Source organism: Protopterus annectens, chromosome 5.part0 (genome assembly GCF_019279795.1).
Source record: "Protopterus annectens isolate FY-2018-M chromosome 5.part0, PAN1.0, whole genome shotgun sequence".
In the NCBI taxonomy this organism is placed as follows: domain Eukaryota; kingdom Metazoa; phylum Chordata; order Ceratodontiformes; family Protopteridae; genus Protopterus; species Protopterus annectens.
The window spans coordinates 460,557,128-460,579,829 of NC_056735.1; the positions used below are offsets into that span (position 1 = coordinate 460,557,128).

Genomic DNA, 22,702 nt, shown 5'->3' on the forward strand with positions numbered 1-22,702 from the left:
GCCCTCAAAAGATTTAACATTCTCACAAATAAGAACAACTTCTGGTATATATACATCTATCTTTTGTTCATAAAAATCATGTAAGGTTTTTACAAACTGTAAAGAAGTTTTTTGCTAAATATCTACCCAAGATGACAATAACATATCATCCACTTGACCAACTAAAGGTTTAATACAGACTCTTACTCCCCTGGGAGTGATCCCTATGTCTACGGAGGGCTCCCTGAAAGTTTTTGTCAAATAGGGGTCAAAATACACAAAAGGTCAGTAATATCTTGACACAAGTGCAAAGGTTAAGAAGCACAGAGCCTAAACCATATTTCTCTAAAAGAGAATGTTGAGAGGGAGGGAGGTAAAAATGTGACTAGTGGGACTGAAAATATAGTAAAGATATCAGATTTGTATTCTAGTAATATGAAACAAGTCCTAGATGTTTATAAGTGGTTCTGTCCCATCCTGACAGTTGATGAACAAATTGGGAGGTAGTAGGGGTTAATCCAAAGTTTGTATTTAAAAATATGAAATCTTTGAAAAGATTGTTGTGCTACCCAAGAAGTCTAGAAGAAGATAGGGGTGTTATAACAACTACCGTACCTTATTCAAAATGTAATTTTTGTAGATATATGTCAGGGCAGTTTTTTCACCCAGATTTAAATAAGGGTTTTGTTTTTAAGGTAGAAGCTAATTGTGAAATAATGCACATGGTTTACTTGGCATATTGCCTGATATGTAAATCATTCTATATAGGTAAAACAGATAGAAAATTAAGGAATGGAATAAGGGAACATCAGTACAGTATTAAGAACTGGATAGTTACCGATGCTTTAGAGAAATGTGATTGACAATAACAATATTAATCAATTCAGGTTTTTATGAATGAAAGAATGGGTGATGTCAGGAATAAGACAGAGGTCAATGAGACCAGATGGATAAGAAGAATGAGAGCAGATACTAGGAGAGGCTTGAATGACAAAGTCCATATAAAACCCATTTTGAAAGCTTGACCCCTATATAGATAGGATTTGATTAGTCTATATGTTCCTTCATTTTTTTTTCATTTTTTCTTCCATTTTTTTTCATGTTTTTTTTTTATATATATTTTTATGTTTTGTCTTTCATGTATGTTTTTGATGCATGTTTTTTATCTATATATTTTATATGTATTTTATATGTATCTGTCTGGTATCTGATGTATGAATAATATTATTAGACCTGTGCACTTGACAAAAGGTTTTAAATATATGTGTAAAGCTTATCTAGTTTTAAATATATGTGTTTGAAATTTAGTGTATAGTTATATGTGTGAACTATCCATAAGGATGAATTCTATAAGTAGTGAAGAGTGTGATATTATAATGTATACATGTTGTTTTGATTTTTTAGGGCTAAGTCCCTTTAAAATACAATTGGTTTATACTTAAATGAGGAGGAGCAATGATTTATTTGTATTTAAATAGAAGGTTTGTATGGTTTGTGTTAATGTCTGAAGAAGCAGTTCATTTGATGGTGAAAGTGCATATGTGTGACTTTTGAATAAAATATTTTTATTATCAAACTGGATTTGGAGCCATTATTTTGCTCTGCTCTTCTGTTGATTGTTGGAATACTTGTAATTTTGAGCAGAACATTTATCTGGTGCTCTCTGATATTTCTGTGTGGACTTGTTATAATACAATAAATATTTGTATGACACAAACTGACAGAGCCCAGAATGGAGCCCAGTTGTCCTGGGTTCAGTTAGGATGCCTGGGTGACAAAGAGTCAGGAAATGAGGGCCTGATGCTGTTTTTCTGATATTTAAGGGAGAATGTCAGGTCAGTTCTTGTGCTTTTGTGCCATTTGGTAGATGCTGGACCTGTGATTCTGCTGCTTTTAAAACACCTAGTAGATGTTGGAGTTGTAATAAGTATCATGAAATAATGCTGTAGTGAGTGCTATGGCCTACTAATCAATGTGAAACATTGTATCTAAAGAAAAATGTTGCACATGCATTCACATATGGTCTGGTGGTGTATCCCTGTCTGCCCACTTCACTAACTGCCATGAAAGGAAGTCAGCCAAGGCATAAAGGAAAGCATCTTGAGACTGCACTTCGTGATAGATTTCCAGTAGCTGGTTGTTGCTTTTACTGCCAGTGGTATAGCTTGAATAAGATGAATTCTCACTGGACAGATGTGAGCCCCATGGAATGTTAATGAATGATGCAATCAGAAGGTCAAGTAGAAGGCAATGCTATTATCTGTCAAATAGGGCTGAAGGTCAGTCAGTAAGGTAATGGACTGGAAACAAAATAACAAGAGCAATGTAGCATCATGCATCTGTTTATGGGTCTTGGACAACAAAATGTTGCAGAAGCCACAAAATCCAAATATGAATGATAATGTTCATGGCAGGACTAAAGGTGAATGTAATCAGATTATCTGATAGTACCATTTTAAAGTATAGTTAGCAAAAAGGGTATTACATGCTTTAACATTCCATGTTGACAATTTATCCTGCACATGTCAGCTCTGATATACTGTCATTCTAATTGCAATTTGAATGTATTTTACCAAATGCTCCAGTCAGCCCCTCATTATATCTAGCAAGAAAAAGGATCATCACAAACAGAAAGGCTGCATGAATGTAATGGTAAACATTTGGAAAAGGTAACACCACAAACACGAGTAGTTTTTAACTTCTAGAATGTCTCTATAGATATTTAGAAATAAAAAAAAACTCCTTTTGGCATCGTACCCAAAAGAAAGCTATAAGAATAGTTAATTAGAATTAGGGTGGATAAGCAAAGGATGAAATGTACTGGAAGCTGACTGAACAAAGACATGCACACTGTTGTCAGAGATGAGGAATATTTTTTAATGTGATAATTGATTGAGAATGAGTAGGCAATATATTAGGCAGATGGGGGAAGGTGTCTTGGTAGAGGGGAACAAAAATATAAAACAGTCTGCTTCTACAAATAAGTTAATGTGTGTAACAGTGTTCAGCTGGTTCAGGAAAATTATTTTCAAATGCATGGTAATGAAAGATGGATTTGTAAACACACAAAGGAATAAGAGGTAAAGAGTCAGTATAGATAAAGAGGAACATAAGAAAGAGACCAAAACAAGATATGACATTTTTGCAGGAGTTACGGAAAGCTGATAGGAACAGGAATGAATTTACTTGGAGAAGACAGAAATAACGGGAAAGAAGGTAGTTTAGTAATGCTAATGATATATGTACGAAGAGAGCATTTGTGAAATGTTATGTTTAAAAAAGATATTTGTGTGCATAAACATTTTTACCCACCCTAGTCATGTTCCGGTAGTTTTGCTTCTGAATTCTTTAATATTTGCCTTCTTCTTGTCCACATACCAACTCACATCTCTCTCTCTCTCCATCTCTCTCTTGAAAGCAGGCTATTACCATAATCACCCAGCAACCACCATCTTAAATTATTTTTTTTCTTTCATTGCCTCATTAGTTCTTGCATACCTTGTGCTCATAATTCTGCTTTATCTGTGCTGCAGACTGGCCATAGGAAAAGCCTCATAAAATCAGAATCACTGACTGAAAAATAAAATGTTCATAGCACACAGTTTGCTCTATTTAACATTTAATCCTGTCTCCACGACTATACAAAGCAGAATAGAGGTAGTGTGGTGATAAATTATGCATGAAGCTAAGCAAATTCCTGTAGAGTAAAAGGAAGGGTTAAATATGATGTCCGTTTTCTAGAATGGAACTTGCATAATTCATAGGAACTGTTTCATGAAATAAGTTAAGCTGCAGAACAAGAACCAAGCTACAGAAAAATTGACTATTTTGTAGCAAATTATTTTAAGTATTTTGTCTCAGACTCTCAAAAGTATGAAAAACTGTGGGTCTACTATATTATATTCTCGAAAGCCAACAATATCGAAGCTAATATTGTCGACACGAGAATAGCAAAAGCGCACATCGAACGTGTAAACGTAAATCTCTGTAAGGGGAGATTTCTGTTTACTGCAATGTAGTGCAGTCTCGGAGTTTGTATATTTAAATAGTGGGGGTGTAGGGGGTGCATAAGGGCTTGGCCCCTTTCGCTTAAACCCATTAGGGTACTTTTTTGTTTTTTGTTTTTGTTGTTTTTATAAGTTTGATATTTGAAGACATCAACCATATGGTATCAACCATATGGTGTTCGATGTTTTCAACCGTCGATCTTATAATATAGACCCAAAAACTGTATATAGCTCTGCTAACATTAGCAGTTAATTTACAGAGTAAAGCCTGCTAATGATATTTTTATTTATTAAGCACAGTTTGTGTCTAAAATATATTTCAAAGAACAAGTAAGAAATCAGAAAGATAATATCGTACATGGAGCATCATGATTATACTCCAAAACTGAGGAGAAAGGCAAACTCGTTAAGCATTTGCTAAGCACCTCCAAGCACTAAGATCTAGTCTCTCACTAGAGCATAACAGTGGCCACTGCCAACTACCACAGGGCAACAGTAGTAACTTAAACAGCTCTTAAAGCTATTAGATACTTCCCTTTGTTGTACTTTTAAACAAAAAGTGTGGCAGAGAGACACTTAGCTTCTGCCCACTGTCTGAGTAATATGACTAAATGTTCTGTGGCTCTCAAAGCTATAAAACACTTCCCACTTCAGCGATTTTTTTCTGTGACTGGTAGTACATGGAGCAGATTTCTGATTGTCTGCATGATCATGAATCCTTTTATGTGTTCTCAATGTGGACAGCAAAATGTAACTATCAAGTTTCACTTCACTCCACTCTTAAGGTGAATTTCTTGACATCCATGTATTATCCACATAAACTAGTTACAACTGAAGAACAATCATAATCCACAATACCCTTATCCATTTCAAAATCCAGGCATGACCCATTAATGCAAACCCTCTTCCCCAGTGGGGTAATATATCTGCATGTGTGTGCATATATATGTGAGTGTGTGTGTGTGTGTGTGTGTGTGTGTGTGTGTGTGTGTGTGTGTGTGTGTGTTTAGGTGTACATGATAGTTAATAATCTTGATGCAACAAAATGCTGAAAGACAAAGAAAATATTAATATGCACTTATGTTGGCAGCTAAAAATCCTGAACACACAATACTGACAAAGAACACAAACCTCACAAAAGAAAGGCAGTTACCTTTTGTTCAGTTTAAATAAAAACAAAACTAAACAAATAAATAAATAAATGAAATAAAGAAAACCCCAAGAATCTAATAATGGTACTGTTACAAGAAGTTTTTTTGGAAGGTAAGGTGCAGGATTCGGAAAAGGGACAAGTGCAGGGATATGGTTAGGGTCAGCACTTATGGGAAAGGAGGTGCTGAGTAAGGATGAGCAGGGGGCTATGCCCCCTTACACTACCTTACTCATGTGTGCTAACTCTAACTCTATTGCTGTCCCTTACTCTAACCCTGCACATTACCTTCCAAAAAATATTTCCCAAACAGTACCACAGCACTAGACAACTGCAGTGGTGGTGCTGCGGTAGCATTGTCGCCTCATAGCAAGATGTTGTCCTGTTCGATTCTCAGCTAGAGCGTCTTCTGTGTGGAGGCATACGTGAATGGGGCATGCCTTCGTTGAAGGTTGTGCATCAGGGCTGGTAACCCGGTACGTAAAAATCCACTACCAATCATTAGCGGACCGGAGTTCCACTGTGGCAACCCCTAACCGGAAAAAGCCGAAAGACACAAACAAACAAACTACAGCACTAGACAAAAGGGCATGTACGCCTTATGTAGCACACACATGAAAAGCACTATGACCTTAGCGTGCAAACACTTGCGCGTGCATATGCACACACACACACACACACACACACACACACACACACACACACACACACAAGCTCTCTCTCTCCAATTACTAGCACTGAACCACCTATGTCTGTAGAGAAAATGGGTTGTTGGTAAAATGAATGCTAGGTAAAACACTATCACTTTGTTGGGAAAATGAACTGTCAATGAAGTGCATCAAAATCTGTCCATCTAATAATATCCATTTGTTAAGAAGGTAGGATCACTGGACACAGTCCCTTTTCAGGGTCAACTTGAAAGCAATGTCTGGCTAAGTGCCTTGCTGAAGGTCCCACAGTAGGGAAATGAGGGCTTATGGAATCAAACGTTATACTACATCTCCCAGCCTTAACCCTCCACACCAACTTCCAGACAACTATTTATCCATCTATCTATGAATGCAACAATGACTAAACCCCTTATAAGCGAACAGAATTAAGCAAACTCTATTACCAGACCTTACCAAAAGGCGATCCACAAACAGTCAAGCAAATATGCTAAGAACACCAATCAGAAATAAACAAGGCACAAATAAATACTACCTAGAAAGTTTATTGCAGGAGTTAAGCCTCCCTGACCCTTACCACACCTGCTACTTCATGTATACTAAGTAGGAGGTCGCACAACAGTGGGGAAAGGGCAAATTCCCAATCGCTGCCGTGCAGTGATCTTCATAAATTCAATTTATAAAGCAACTCACACTTCCCCAAATAAACACAACCAGACCACCACCAGACCTACTGACCAAATAATTCCTGTATCTATACCCTTACAAGTAAGCACTAGCAAACCCATTAGTGGCATTATCTCAGTGACAATTTTACCAGCACTGCATTAAAAAATGCTGACTTTAAACACTCCAAATTAAAGCAGCAAATTAACATGAATTGGTACTGCACACACACACACACACACACACACACATTATATATATATAAAGGTTTACTGTCAAAATGTTGAAAGTCACAAAAATATCTATTCACTTGCACAAACTGATATTCTGAATTTGGCAATGTCACTTTTACAAAATGTCAAAAATCGTCACCTCGACTTCTGCATTTTAACATATTCGGAATGTCAAGAGATGGCGTCAAACCCTCAGACAATTGTGCTGAAGCTGCTGTATGAATTGTATGTCTACAGGACACGTTTTTACAGTTTTGTAGGGTGGTAAGCCCCACTGCACCCCCCACACCCTCTGCAAACTATATATACTAACTCCAAGATTGCACTACAGTAAGGAAAAGGGTAAATTTCCCGATCCCCACTATAGTGTGATCTCCAACCAGAACATTAATTTTATATTAGCAAATGTACACTACCATTCATTAATGTGAATTCAAACATTCTCAGAACGGCATTACAAAAACTGGAAAACACACAATTGACCATTCCAGTTTTGCGTAAGTGCCATTCCACAGTTTGATAGTAAACGATATATATATATATATATATATATATATATATATATATATATATATATATATACAGAGAGAGAGAGACAGAGAGATGGATATGGGAAATTCTTAAAGATATTCTGTATAATAACAGCAACAAGAGAGCTTTCTGCAGCAGCTACATATATCTAAACAAACTATACTTTCTTGCATTTCTTACCAGTGATGGACTTACATAAAACATATTAACTATCAGAGGGCAACAAAATATCGGTAAATATCCAGCTCCTTGGACCAACACTTGTATTTCCTCTCTGAGGACATATTTCCTACCTGATGTTGAGAGATTTCTTTCTGAGATCAGACCATCGGACATTCATATTGTTCAAACGTCTCTGCAGTAAGGGAGCATCCTCAGAACCTTCCAAAGATTTCAGGATTTTCTGACCATTCTCATCCAGGTTATGGTAAATGTCAGTGTGGTTCTCAATTTCAGACTGAAGCTCCTATGAAAATGATATACAAAAGTACAATCAGTCTCTCCTATCCCTTCCAAGAAAATAGGCTTTTTTTTCATCACATGAGAATGTTTTTTTCACATTATTGATAAAGAGTTTATGTTTGTATTTGAATTTGACAGGTAGTAGCTATATAAAATCTTGTGTCATGAGTTTACATGTTTTACTTGCATGCACTTTGTTTCCAGCAAATTCCAACACTAGCCTGTCAATCATCTGCTAATTTCTGAAAGGTGTTACTTCTTAGTAATTACCAAACTGTCCTAGTTCATCAACCACATTTTGCTGATGGGATGGCCACTATTAGGCTGAGTGTCTTCAGTAACTTCTATCTTGTACTAACAAACTACCCATAGGTGTGCACTCTCAGTGAGTATGTATGTATGTGCATGCATTCTGCGACAGACTGACATTCTGTCCTGGATTAGTTTCTTGCGATGTGTTCACTGAAGCAAAAATAGGCTCCAGCTGTCCTGAAATGGATAAAACATGTAATTAGAGGATATCTAACTGACTGAGTGAATGAGTGAATGAATAAACCTCATATTATTGTAACATCTTACCTAAAATTTTTGAAAAAGTAAACCCCTTTCCATATGCTATATAATTTTGATTGTTCACCTACAACCACAATGGAGTCATTAGATGATAATCCTAAAACTAGGTAAAGTATGTACAGATGTGTGTTGCAGTCATTAACATAGCACTAAACATATTCTAGTCTCAGTTTTTGAAAGGTGCTAAGGAACTATTTCCTTGCATGAGAACACACAGTATGCTTGGCTACTTCCTTCCTATTAGGCATAATTTTAGTGGCTTTATAAGTGCATTTTACATTATATTTAAAAATATAATTAATTTACTGCAGACTCACAAGTGATTTGCATTTTCTCTGATTTTATGTCTCACCTTCACCACCTGGAAAGTGAAGCAGTCTTGAAGACACAGAGTTGATGTTGTCTATGAGATCTATTGTGTGAGAGGTACAGGGTCCATGTAGTGCTTTTCATTCAGTCACTGCTAGGCATTAGCAACTCTGAAACGGTTATCTATTGGAAATCATGTGTCTGAAATTCCACACTTGATTAATTAAAAGCTAACAGATCTGTTATTACTACCTGCCTTAGTGATTTGCTTCTGAACGTGTTTCCAAGTAAACTACTTAGCTTCTTTGATTAACTTCTGTGAAATAATTTCAAAGCACATGTAAACATGTTTCTCTTTTGGCTTTTAAATTATCAATATATTTCTGCAGCCTACATACCACTCCAATTACCTGGTATAAAATACGTTCCAAAATTCCTATAGAATTATCCCTTCATTAACGTATTAACATGCCAGAACTCACTTATTAGTTATTTTGCATAAATGACAAGTACACCATAAAGGTATTATTTATTTTACTCAAGACATGTTTCATCCCTATAAAATTACCCCTGTACTTTCACATATTAGAAAAGCATGAACTTAGCAGTTTTTTCATTTCTAGGGTATCTCTGTCCTAGTCATCTTCCTTAGTGCACAACTTTGTTAGGGCTGACTGAAGTCTCATGATACTTTCTTTAGAAATGTGTCTCTCTTCCTCTTACACCTTTTTCTCTATTACAATGGAAAGTCTATTGTCAAGGAAACCACATAGCAAGGCACCTGTAACAATTTCTTATTATTTCACATTCAACAAAGCTGTGTACTATCATTTATAATTGCACAACTTGCTTTTTCCCATGGGACCACAAATCTATTGAGTCTTTTGTAGTGTGAAGGTGACCAAAACCTGAAAATCACTGACAGCAACTTCACTAATTAGCTGGGATTTGCAAGCTTGGAAATTGTGTGACTGACATAGGCTCATAGGTTCATAGGTAGGTACTAGGCTATCTGCCCGAGGGCATTTATAAGCCTAGCCAGAGTGTGTCGGCTTTCGCCACCCCATTGATTAATTAACTGAGCCTCTGTCAAGCAGAGCCAATGAAGTGATCCCAGGGGTGTACTTTCTGTTACCCATCCACTCGTCAAGGCTTCTCTTGAAGAGTGTTAGTGAGGGGCTCTGCCTAACGTAGTTAGGAATTTTGTTCCAAAGCATGGGGAGTCTCTGTGACAGGAATCTATCCCTCCAGCATGTTCTATTTATTGATGTTGGGAGGTTTAGCTCACTAGAGCGTGTGGCTCGCAGTGACTTGGATTTCTTTAGGTGGAGCATGTCCATCAATTCTGAGTTGGACATGGCTTTATAAGTCAGGCAGAGATCACCTCTGAGTAAGCGATATGCCACTGAGTACAGCCAGAGTTTTTTCAGTCGGGCTGCATAGGACATGTGTTTGATGCCAGTAATCCTCCTGGTGAGGTGCTTTTGTGGTCTTTCAAGCTGTTGGAAGTGTCTTGTGAGGTACATCCCAAATGGGGCATTATACTCTATGATGGGTCTGAGAAGTGACGAGTAGAGGGGCACTATAACCTCTTTATTTCTAGATGTGAACCCCTTAGTAATTAGATGGGCCACATAGAAGGATTTCATAACTACTATGGCAATATGATTGTCAAAGGAGAGATTACTATCTATCTGAGTCCCTAGATCTCTTATTACCTCTTCTGTATTAAGGGGGCTGCTGCCTGTGTGGTAATTTGTGGGTATTTTGTTTTTCCCAAACGGGATGACTATGCATTTTTTGGCATTTAGCTTGAGGCCATGACTTTGACACCAGGTGTCTGTCTCAGTAAGGCCTTTTTGAAGGATGTCCGTGTCAGCCAGAGAGTCAATTATGGCTCAGAGTTTGCAGTCATTGGCGAACATGGTTAGCCATAGTCCTCCTGTGTTTGCCTGCACTTCTGAGAAATATATGCAGAAGAGTAGGGGTCCCAGAACTGAGTCTTGCGGGACACCACTTGTTACTGGTTTAGAGTCAGACCTGGAACCTGCTATTCTTACTGTGTGAGTTCTGTCTGTAAGCCAGTTGGCAACCCATCTTGTGACGTAGGGGTTTATGTTCAGGCTGGTGAGATATTCTATAATACCCGAGTGAGGAATGGTGTCGAACACCTTGGCGAGATCAAGATAGGCTGTGTGAACCACCTTTCCCTTGTCTATGGCCTTGGTAACTGTCTCGAAGAAGTCAACCAGTTTTAGTAGGCATGATCTGCCCTTAACAAAGCCGAACTGGGTCGGGTTAAGTGTTTGGAGGTTCCCAATGTCTTTGTTAATGAGTTTCATGATGATGCGCTCCATAGCCTTGCAGACCAGGCTAGTCAGGCTTATGGGGTGATAGTTACCAGGGTCAGTTATGGCCCCTCCTTTGTGGAGCAGAATAACCATTGCTGTGTGCCATTCTATGGGCACGTAGCCTGTGGAGAGGCTGAGGTTGAACATTGTATTTAAGTGGGGGGGTTAGTTCGTTCTGTAGTTCGTGCAAGACGCAGCCTGGGACACCATCTGGCCCCATTGATGCTGTGTTTTTGGCTTTTGAAAGGGCTGTTTTCACCTGTGCTTCTGTGATTTCCAGGACACTACACTTTTCCGGTATTGTTCTGGGCCCTTTTGAAGGTGAGAGGGAGGTAAAGTTTGCACTGAATCTATCTGCCAGTATGTTGGCAATATCCGTAGGTTCAGTATATTTTGTGCTATTTTGCACTATTGTGAGTTGCCACTTAGATTCTTGACATAGCTAAAGAAGGCTTTGTGGTTATCTTTCGAATCCTTGGCTATTTTTCTTTCGAAGTTAGCCTTGGATGATTTTATGAGGGACCTTAGTCTCTTACTGATACTGATCAGGGATGTCTTTCCTTCCTGGGATTTGCTTTTTTTCTGAACTAGTTTCATCCTTTTGTTGTATAACCTGTTTATGGCAGGAGTCCACCAGACTGGTTTCCTTCTCTTAGGGGAGTGAGTCTTGGTTTTGCTAGGGATGGCATGATCCATGCATCCTTGTAGGTGCTCATAGAGTGCAATTGTAAAGGATTCTGCATCTTGGGCAGTATTATCCTTTAGCGTGGGGGCTGTGAAACTTACCACCTCTGCCTTAAGTAAGGTGAAGTTTGCTTTAGAAAAGTTTTTCACTGTGGTTTCGTTGGTTGGGGGTAGTGGTGGGGTGTGGACATCCAGGGTGATTAGTTTATGGTCTGATCTAACCAGTGATGGCATGACCTCTGGTACGGAGCACCTGTCACCCATGTTGGTGATGACCAGTTCCAATATGTTGTGGCCTCTGGTAGGGGAGTTTACCAGCTGATTCAGGGCATTTGAGTTGATAAATTCCAGGAAGTGCTGAGCCTGGGAGATTGTAATCAAGTAGTTTTCCCAGTTAATAGTAGGGTAATTGAAATCTCCCAAGATCAGGGTGTTCGGTAGTACCTTCATGTTTTCCAGTGTCTCCAGAAAGGCAGAGTGGTGGTCCTGGGTCATGGAGGGTAATCTGTAGCAGGCCACAATTTGCATTGCAGATTTGCCCGATGTTAGTTGCACATGGATGATCTCAGAGGTATTATGCTGTGCCACTAACCTGGAGGTGTGGGTATCCTTGATGAATATGGATACACCTCCTCCTTTTGTGTTTCGGTCCGTGTTCTGTGGCCGAAATGTGTGGTATGAGTTGTAGACCAGTAGTGCTGGAGTGCTCTCTGGAGCCTTGAACCAGGTTTCAGTTACTGCACAGATGTCGACGTTCTCCATACTTAGGAGTGCTTCGAGTGCATGCATTTTGAGATTTAAACTCCTGGCGTTGAGCATCATAACCCTCAATTTTTTACTTGTGCTGTTTACGGAGGTGGGTTTGAATTTTGAGCCTTGCCTAAAAAAAGGCACTAAGGGTGCAGCAAGAGCCTTGGCCAGTATTCGAAAGCCAAGGGGTGACAGGTGCAAGCCATCTCTCGTGAAGCAACGCGGCTTGTCGAGCATGTCATCCCAGGCTGACAGACACTGGATCCCCTTTGAATGACACCAGAAGCTTAGCCAATTGTTGAAATTGATCATTTTTTCTTTATACTGAGGTATCATTCTTGGTGAGGGCAAGATGCTACTCAGGGTCAGGGTCATACCCGCCTGGGCAAGATGATCAGAGAGCTCTTCCATGTCTCTTTTCATGTAGTCCAGGGAGGTATGGCTCAGGTCATTCACACCAACATGAACAATGACAGAGTCATATTTGTACTTGTTTTGGAGTGACCTGAGTGCTTGTGTTATATGGCAGATTCTGGCTCTCGACAGGCAGCTAACAGTAACCTTCTCCTTGTCCAGCCTAGTGAGTGGGACGGCAGTGTGCCTGACTATTGAGTCACCTATTACTAGTGTGTTAGGTATGTTATTTCGCCTTAAGGGCTGTGATTGTGTGGCACATTGATTTTGTGTTTTATGTGTTGTCTGGTTTGTGACGGGAGTTGCAGGTTTTGTGGGTGTCTGCTTTGGAGCTTTCTGATGCTTTTGCATAAGGAAGGAAGTAAAGAAGGTAGGAGAAAGATAGCAACTGAAACTCAGAAATTCCACCTTTGAGAAAGGCAATGTTATTTTGCCTATTTCTTTACAGTTCTGCAAAAAAAAAAATTACAGATTATGTAACACTTATGTAGAAAATAAATGTATAATAGGTACTGCAAGTCAGTCTCTGACACTTTTGCTGAGGATTCTTAAACTTAACAGTATTGTTGTCTGCTTCCATTCAAGTTTGTTATTTAATAGATATGCACGCCCAGTCACTGGTTCAAGTAAATATCTCATGCCTGTCTCTTCTGTTATTCTCAGGACTGTGTTAGACATCACAGAATTTACTTAAGCCCCAGTATGACTTAATGGAAACCATTTAAAACCCATTTTCTGGCCATGAACTTAGATCTTAAGATCTGGTCATGCCACATACCCACAGATGTGTTTATTGTGGATACTTCTACCATTCAGGAAAAACATTCTTTGTTTCTAAATCACTGTCCACTCCCTCTATCCAAATTTAAAAAAGAGCAAACAGACCAGTGCAACCAATTTGTATGTCTTTCAAAGGATGAGGCCTGGTAGTCATCCCTGTAAGTCTTCTCATCTGACATACGTTTTTGCAATGGTTTACATGCATGTGCAAATGCAGCACTTTGATTGAAAAACATTAGGAAGAGGTTGTTTGCAAAAATGTCAACAACTCTTTAAAGATGTATTGATGTTGAGGCTGACACTTCAGTGTTTTTGACTGAAGAAGGATCATGTCAATGAGAATGGCAGATTTGCTGCTATCTATAAGCAACCATATACAGTCTCTAAGAAAAGACTTTTGATATTTGCATAAGCAGAAGGGAGCTTCTACAAAAGATTATAAATGAAGCTTTCAAAAAACATGGTACAGATTGTAATACTGAAAGGATTTTGCATTTACTACAAACTGTATGTATTTAAAACAGTGGTGCTGAATCAGACATCTGGACAGCCAGTTTAACACTATCAGAATGATTACTGCAGCAACAGCTGGTTTAAAGTTGTGAACCTCCACATGCCTTCTTTGTAACTCTGAACAAGTCACTTAACCAAACAGTGCTTATTGGTTCATCAGTTGCCTCTGAGAAGGGACACATGTGTTGATTTGCCTTACCCTGTTGGCAAGTTAAAAAAAAACACTATAACTAGGTGCTTAATGAAAAGTATCAAAATAGCAGGTCTTGAAAATAAGTCACAGTGCTAAAGAACATTCTGACAGCTAGCTTTTAAATATGCACAAAAAGAACCTTTATACAGCAGCACGTGGAACTTTCTGTTTAGCACAAATTAACTGCACCTGAGAAAAGCTGCACTGAACCTTTATGCAAAACAGCAATTTAGAGAAAAATCATGGGTGTTACAATAATGACATTTACAGTACATATGAAGGGGATACCTGAGGGACACAGAAGTGATGCTCAGCAGATCTGGGAGGTAGACATTTACAAAGGAAGGAGGCAGAACTTCTATTAGGTGATGAAACATGGAGCAAGAATGATGGAGACCATAGGTTCATAGGTTCATAGTAGGCTATCTGCCCTAGGGCATTTATAAGCCTAGCCAGAGTGTGTTTGGCTTTCGCCACCCATTTTAAATTAAATTTGCTATGCCCTTTTTCGAGGTTAGTATACTGTGCCTCTGTCTAACAGTGACACAGAAGTGATACCTGGGGTAAACCTACGATCTCCCATCCACTCATCAAGATTCCTCTTGAAGAGAGTCAATGAAGGACTCTGCTTAACCTGGACTGGGATTTTATTCCAGAGTGAAGGGAGCCTCTGGGTTATGAATCTGTCCCTCCAGCATGTCCTATTTATTTCAGTGCTGAGGTTCAAGTCTCTCGAGCACGTAGCTCGATGGGATTTGGATTTCCTGAGGTGCAGCATGTCCATTAATTCCGGGTTGGACATGGCTTTATGTGTCAGGCACAGATTGCCTCTGAGCAGTCGGTATGCCACTGAGTAGAGCTGGAGTTTCTTTAACCGGACAGCATATGGCATCTGTTTGAGCCCTATGATCCTCTTGGTGAGATACTTTTGGGATCTTTCCAGTTGCTGCAGGTGTCTGGTAAGGTACATCCCAAAAGGGGCATTGTACTCAATTATGGGCCTGATGAGGGATGAGTAAAGAGGCACGATGACCTCCCCTGATCTAGATGTGAATCCCTTCATGATTAGGTGGGCTATATAAAATGTTTTTCTAACCACTTTGGCCACGTGGTTGTCAAATGAGAGATTGCTATCAACTTGGGTCCCCAGGTCCCTAATTACTTCTTCTGTACTTAATGGATTACCACCTATGTGGTAATTTGTGGGCACTTTGTTTTTGCCAAAGGGGATGACTATACACTTTTTGGCATTTAGCTTGAGGCCATGGCTCTGGCACCAGTTGTCTGTTTCTATGAGGCCCTTTTGGAGGATGCTTGTGTAGGCTGGAGAGTCGATTATGGTGCCCAGTTTGCAGTCATCTGCAAACTTAGTCAGCCACAGTCCTAACGTGTTGGTCTGTACCTCCGAGAAATATATACTGAACAAGAGAGGTCCCAGGACTGAGCCTTGTGGGACACCACTTGTAACTGGTTTGGAGTCTGACATGGCTCCAGCAATTCTAACCATGTGGGTTCTGTCCTTGAGCCAGTTTGCAACCCATCTAGTGACATAGGGGTTTATATTTAAGCTGGTGAGCTTATCTATAATGCCTGAGTGGGGTGTTGTATCAAAGGCTTTTGCAAGGTCCAGGTAGGCTGTGTGGACCACCTTCCCCTCGTCAATGGCCTTGGTGACTGTTTCAAAGAAATCAACCAGGTTTAAGAGGCAGGATCTGCCCTTAACAAAGCCAAACTGGGTAGGATCCAGTGTCTGTAGGTCCCCAATATCTTTATTTATGAGGTCCATGATGATCCTTTCCATAGCTTTGCAGACCAAGCTAGTCAGGCTTATGGGGCGATAGTTTCCAGGATCCATTGAGGCACCACCTTTGTGGAGAGGGACCACTGTTGCTGTACGCCACTCTTTGGGTACATATCCTGTAGTAAGGGAGAGATTGAACAGTAGTTTTATGTTTGGGTTTAGCTCTTCTTGGAGTTCATGTAGGCCGCAGCCTGGAACACCGTCTGGTCCCACTGATGCTGTGTTTTTTGCTTTGGAGAGGGCAGCTCTTAACTGAGCATCTGAGATGTCAGGGGGGCAGCACTCTGCTGGGATAAATATTTGCCCTTTTGGTGGGGAGGGGGGGAGTTTGTGCTGAACCTGTCAGCTAGGATGTTGGCAATGTCTGTGGGTTCGGTGTATTTTTTCTCATTTCGGACTAATTCTGAGCATATCTGGGAATTCACACTCAGGTTCCTAACATAACGAAAGAAAGCCTTGTGATTATCCTTAGTGTCCTGTGCAATTTTTCTCTCGAAGCTGGCCTTAGACGATTTTATGAGTGCCCATAGTTTTTTTGCTAATACTGATCAGAGATGCCTTCCCTTTTTGGGATTTTGCTCTATCATGTAGTAGCTTCCTCCTTCTATTGTATGGTTTGTTTATGGCTGGGGTCCACCAGACAGGACGTCTGCCTTTGGAGGATTGGGTCTTGGTTTTATTTGGGATTGCATGATCCATGCATTCCTGAAGGTGTTCATAGAATGCATTTATAAAGGATTCTACGGTCTGAAGCAGATTTTCCACAAGCCCGGGGGCTTTGAAGGATTCCACCTCAGTTTTGAGGAGTGTGAAATTTGCTTTAGAGAAGTTTTTCACTGTGGTTTTCAGGGCAGGGGTGGAGTTGGGATGTGAATATCCAGTGAGATTAGTTTATGGTCTGATCTTACCAGTGAGGGATACACTTCTGGTCTGGAGCATAGAGTCCCCATGTTGGTGATGATCAGGTCCAGTATGTTTTCCCCTCTTGTGGGAGTGGTAACAAGTTGTTCCATAGCATTTGAGTTTATAAATTCTAGGAACCTTTGGGCTAGGGTGTTGGAGCTAGAGTAATGCTCCCTGTCTATGTTTGGGTAGTTGAAGTCACCCAATATAATGGTGTTTGGAGAGACCTTCATATTTTCCAGTGTTCTCAGGAAGACCAAGTGGGGTTCCTGGGTTTGGGAGGGTGGTCTGTAGCAGGCTATAAACTGGAAGGCAGTTTTACCCACTGTTAGTTGCACATGGATAGTCTCTGATGCTTCGTGCTGTGCCACCAACCTGGAGGTGTGGGTATCTTTGACAAATATTGATACTCCCCCTCCTTTTGTGGTACGGTCGAAGTTTTGGGGCCGAAAAGCATTGTATGAGGTATAACCTGGTAGTGCTGGGGTGCTCTCGGGAGCCTTGAACCAGGTTTTTGTTACTGCACAGATATCGATGTTCTCCATGCTAAGGAGAGTTTCGAGTGCGTGCATCTTGAGGTTTAGACTTCTGGCATTGAGTAGCATTACTCTTAGTTTCTTATCCCTTGTGATACCTATGGAGGTGGGTTTGTCTTTTGAGCCTTGCCTAAAAAGGCAGTATGGGGGTAGCAAGAGCCTTTGCCAATATCTGAAAGCCCAGGGTGACAGGTGCAAGCCATCCCTAGTGAAGCATCGTGGCTTGTCGAGCATGTCATCCCAGGCTGACAGGCATTGGATCCCCTTTGAATGACACCAATACTTAAGCCAATTGTTGAAATTGATCATCTTGTCTTCATATTGTGGCATCATTCTTGGTGAGGGTAAGATGCTACTCAAGGTCAGGGTCATACCGGCCTGGGCTACATGCTCAGAGAGCTCCTCTATGTCTCTTTTCATGTAGTCCAGGGAGGTACGTCTCAGGTCATTCACACCAGCATGGACAATGACTGAGTCATATTTGTAATTGCCTTGGAGTGACCTGAGTGCTTGTGTTATGTGGCGGATCCTAGCGGCCGACAGGCAGCTCACCGTGACCTTCTCCTTGTTCAGCCTGGTGAGCGGACGTCAGTGTGCCTGATGATAGAGTCACCTATTACAAGTGTATCAGGTGTGTTGTTTAGCCTTAAGGGCTGTGACTGTTCGGCACACTGGCTTTGTGAGCTATATGTTGCACATGTTTTGTTTTGGGGTAGCAGTTGCTTGGGTGTCTGCTTTGGAGGTCTCTGCTGCTTAGGCAGATTTTTATTTAGAGCCTATCTGTATGTTTTTGTGTGTTTATGTGTTTGGTTTGCTGTCGTGGTAGGTCTGTGTGAGACTGGAATTGTAGTGAGTGGGCTTTCCTTCTCCTCCTGACTGGTTTCGCCAGTACTGAGTTGAGAGAGCTTAGCCTCCAGTATGGCTATATGGTTGCATCTCTCACATGTGTTGGAATTTGTTGGGAGGAGGAGAGGGTTGTCTGTGTACATGAGGCAGTTGTAACATTGCCTCAAGATTCCCAGATTCACCAGCTGGACTGGAGAGGAGATTGACAACTGACCTTTGGACATGCTAGAATAGTATTGGAAATTCCTTTATAATTGAAAAAAAAAAGGGCCAATGGGAACGGGGTACTCAAGGGGAGTTTGTGAGGTTGTAGTGCTTTTAATATTTTAGTGCTGACTTATATAATTGCTTTAGTGAGCAAGTGCCAGGTAACTTAAATGCAATGTGTTACAGGTAACTTAAATGCAAAAATGACAAACAGTGAAACAAGAAAATAAGTACAGTAAGCAATGCAGATATCACTAGGGATCCACAGAAGCGCTGAAAAGACACATTTTAGGTGGAATTAGTGTTTCAGGGAAATAAGCAAACAAACAAGCAGCATACAAATAAAGCTAGATTCAGCAGGCCTGGATCTAGTCTATGCTACAGCAAACAAGGTATACCAATTTCAGTAAGAAACAGTTCAAATATGCAGGCACTATAAGCCTTTAACCAGAAATTCCCAGCTCAGAAGGGCAGAGTCCAGCCTGTCCTCCCACAAGAGTGCAGACCACAAACCTTCTTAATGTAAAATAACTGGCCTGAAGCCCAAGTGCTTAAACCAGAACTAATACACTTTTAGAATAACAGACACTGAGCCCTCAATCAGCAGTTCACAACTTAGAAGGATGTAAGCTACCTGTCCTGCCACCACAGTGCAGGCCACAAACCTTCCTAATGTAAAACAACTGGTCTGAAGCCCAAGTGCTTAATCCAAAAGACTTAGAATGATAGCTACACTTTAATCAAGTTACTACCAAGCAGTAATAAATACAATTGAATACTTTAAAGAATGCCTGCTCAAGTTATACAAACAAAGCTAGATTCAGCAGGCCTGGATCTAGTCTATGCTACAGCAAACAAGGTGTACCAATTTCAGTAGAAGCACTTCAAATATGCAGGTACTATAAGCCTTTAACCAGAAATTCCCAGCTCAGAAGGGCAGAGTCCAGTCTCTCCTCCCACAAGAGTGCAGACCACAAACCCTTTTAATGTAAAATAACTGGCCTGAAGCCCAAGTGCTTAAACCAGAATTAATACACTTTTAGAATAACAGACACTGAGCCCTCAATCAGCAGTTCCCAACTTAGAAGGATGTAAGCTACCTGTTCTGCCACTACAGTGCAGACCACAAACCTTCTTAATGTAAAACAACTGGCGTGAAGCCCAAGTCCTTAAACCAGAATTAATACACTTTTAGAATGACAGACACTGAGCCCTCAATCCACAGTTCCCAACTTAGAAGGATGTAAGCTACCTGTCCTGCCTCCACAGTGCAGGCCACAAACCTTCCTAATGTAAAACAACTGGTCTGAAGCCCAAATGCTTAATCCAAAAGACTTAGAATGATAGCTACACTTTAATCAAGTTACTAGCAAGCAGTAATAAATACAATTGATTACTTTAAAGAATGCCAGAATTAGTGCTCAAGTTATACAAACAAAGCTAGATTCAGCAGGCATGGATCTAGTCTATGCTACAGCAAACAAGGTGTACCAATTTCAGTAAGAAGCAGTTTAGATATGCAGGCACTATAAGCCTTTAACCAGAAATTCCCAGCTAGAAGGGCAGAGTCCAGCCTCTCCTCCCACAAGAGTGCAGACCATGAACCCTTTTAATGTAAAATAACTGGCCTGAAGCCCAAGTGCTTAAAACAGAATTAATACACTTTTAGAATAACAGACACTGAGCCCTCAATCAGCAGTTCCCAACTTAGAAGGATGTAAGCTACCTGTCCTGCCACCACAGTGCAGACCACAAACCATCCTAATGTAAAACAACTGGTCTGAAGCCCAAGTGCTTAAACTAAAAGGCTTAGAATGAGTTACACCAAGCAGTAATAAATACAATTGAGTACTTTTAAGATGATGCAAAAGCAAAATAAAGTAGGAAGAAACACAAATACAGTAAAAGCAGATTTTTTTTTTTTGAGTGAGCAAATGAGATGGGCCCAGGAGTTACAGGACAAAAACAAGTGCAAATGCAGGCCTTCAAATCAGAAAGTTGACAGAGATGGAAAACCTCCCAAATGGCCAATAACTACAAATTCTGGGCCAGAACCACTCCTTATGTGGTAGACAGGTTACCTAGTGCTTACCACTCCCACTGATAAGCTAGAAGGCTTCCCTCCAACACAGAAGGCTTGGGGGCTCAGAAGTTTACAAATAGTCCTGGATACAGCAAATCTGTATCTGGACCACTAATTACAGGAAAGGTAGGAAACAGGCTTACAATTTTTTTTTTCAGAAAAGTAGCAAAAACAGTAGTAAAAACAATTCACATGCAGTGCAAGCTGGCACACTTGAGTATGTAGCAATATTAGTCCACACACAGTTTGAAAAAAATGTAATTAAATTAAAAAGGACTAAAAGCAAGTGCAGAAAGGGTTTATTAGGTAGAATGTGGTAAAGAGATGGGACTGGGGGAGTGTCCTAGATCAAATCTATAGTGGGGCGGGCACTGCAAAAGCCACCAAATTTAAACTACTTCCAGAACAGGGAGGGGGGGGGAGTTTCAACAGAGATGTGAGGAATCAGAGTGCAAATTATAAAACCCAAAAAATATATACTGATCTCTGTAAATTTAGCTCTATAATACAGAATAATACAGAAAAATATACTCAGCTCTATATATTTGCAGATAGTCTTGTAAGGCTGTTCCACTTTAAATGCAGACTGCTGCTATTAACAGTTCAAATTAAGGGAACCTTGAGTTAACAACACACAAGCAATAGAAACCACAATGAGGGTGGTGGGGAAGAAAGTTTCAACAAGATGTGAGGAATCAGAGTGCAAATTATAAAACCCAAAAATATATACTGATCTCTGCATATTTGCAGAACACTAAGACAACAGATATCTAAGCAACAATTTAGCTCTATAATACAGAATAATACAGAAAAATATACTCAGCTCTATATATTTGCAGATAGTCTTGTAAGGCTGTTCCACTTTAAATGCAGACTGCTGCTATTAACAGTTCAAATTAAGGGAACCTTGAGTTAACAACACACAAGCAATAGAAACCACAATGAAGGGGGTGGGGAAGAAAGTTTCAACAGAGATGTGAGGAATCAGAGTGCAAATTATAAAACCCAAAAAATATATGCTGATCTCTGTATATTTGCAGAACACTAAGACAACAGATATCTAAGCAACAATTTAGCTCTATAATTCAGAATAATACAGAAAAATATACTCAGCTCTATATATTTGCAGATAGTCTTGTAAGGCTGTTCCATTTTAAATGCAGACTGCTGCTTTTAACAGTTCAAATTAAGGGAACCTTGAGTTAACAACACACAAGCAATAGAAACCACAATGAAGGGGTGGGGTGGGGAAGAAAGTTTCAACAGAGATGTGCGGAATCAGAGTGCAAAATATAAAACCCAAAAATATATACTGATCTCTGTATATTTGCAGAACACTAAGACAACAGATATCTAAGCAACAATTTAGCTCTATAATACAGAATAATACAGAAAAATATACTCAGCTCTATATATTTGCAGATAGTCTTGTAAGGCTGTTCCACTTTAAATGCAGACTGCTGCTATTAACAGTTCAAATTAAGGGAACCTTGAGTTAACAACACACAAGCAATAGAAACCACAATGAAAGGTGGGGTGGGGAAGAAAGTTTCAACAGAGATGTGAGGAATTAGAGTGCAAATTATAAAACCCCAAAAATATATACTAATCTCTGTATATTTGCAGAACACTAAGACAACAGATATCTAAGCAACAATTTAGCTCTATAATACAGAATAATACAGAAAAATATACTCAACTCTATATATTTGCAGATATTCTTGTAAGGCTGTTCCACTTTAAATGCAGACTGCTGCTATTAACAGTTCAAATTAAGGGAACCTTGAGTTAACAACACACAAGCAATAGAAACCACAATGAAGGGGGGTGGGGAAGAAAGTTTCAACAGAGATGTGAGGAATCAGAGTGCAAATTATAAACCCAAAAATATATACTGATCTCTGTATATTTGCAGAACACTAAGACAACAGATATCTAAGCAACAATTTAGCTCTATAATACAGAATAATACAGAAAAATATACTCAGCTCTATATATTTGCAGATAGTCTTGTAAGGCTGTTCCACTTTAAATGCAGACTGCTGCTATTAACAGTTCAAATT

The 22,702-nt window shown here is 39.9% G+C and overlaps 1 protein-coding gene across 9 annotated transcripts in view; it reads right to left on the reverse strand.

Moving 5' to 3' along the window:
* The window catches only part of DMD (dystrophin), a 9,298,038-nt gene that overhangs the window by 2,082,579 nt on the left and 7,192,757 nt on the right, over positions 1 to 22,702 (reverse strand). For all 9 annotated transcript variants that reach the window (XM_044072398.1, XM_044072396.1, XM_044072400.1 and 6 more), the window contains one exon: positions 7,528 to 7,700. In XM_044072398.1, the coding sequence (XP_043928333.1) occupies positions 7,528 to 7,700 (173 nt within the window). The remainder of the gene's footprint in view (positions 1 to 7,527; positions 7,701 to 22,702) is intronic.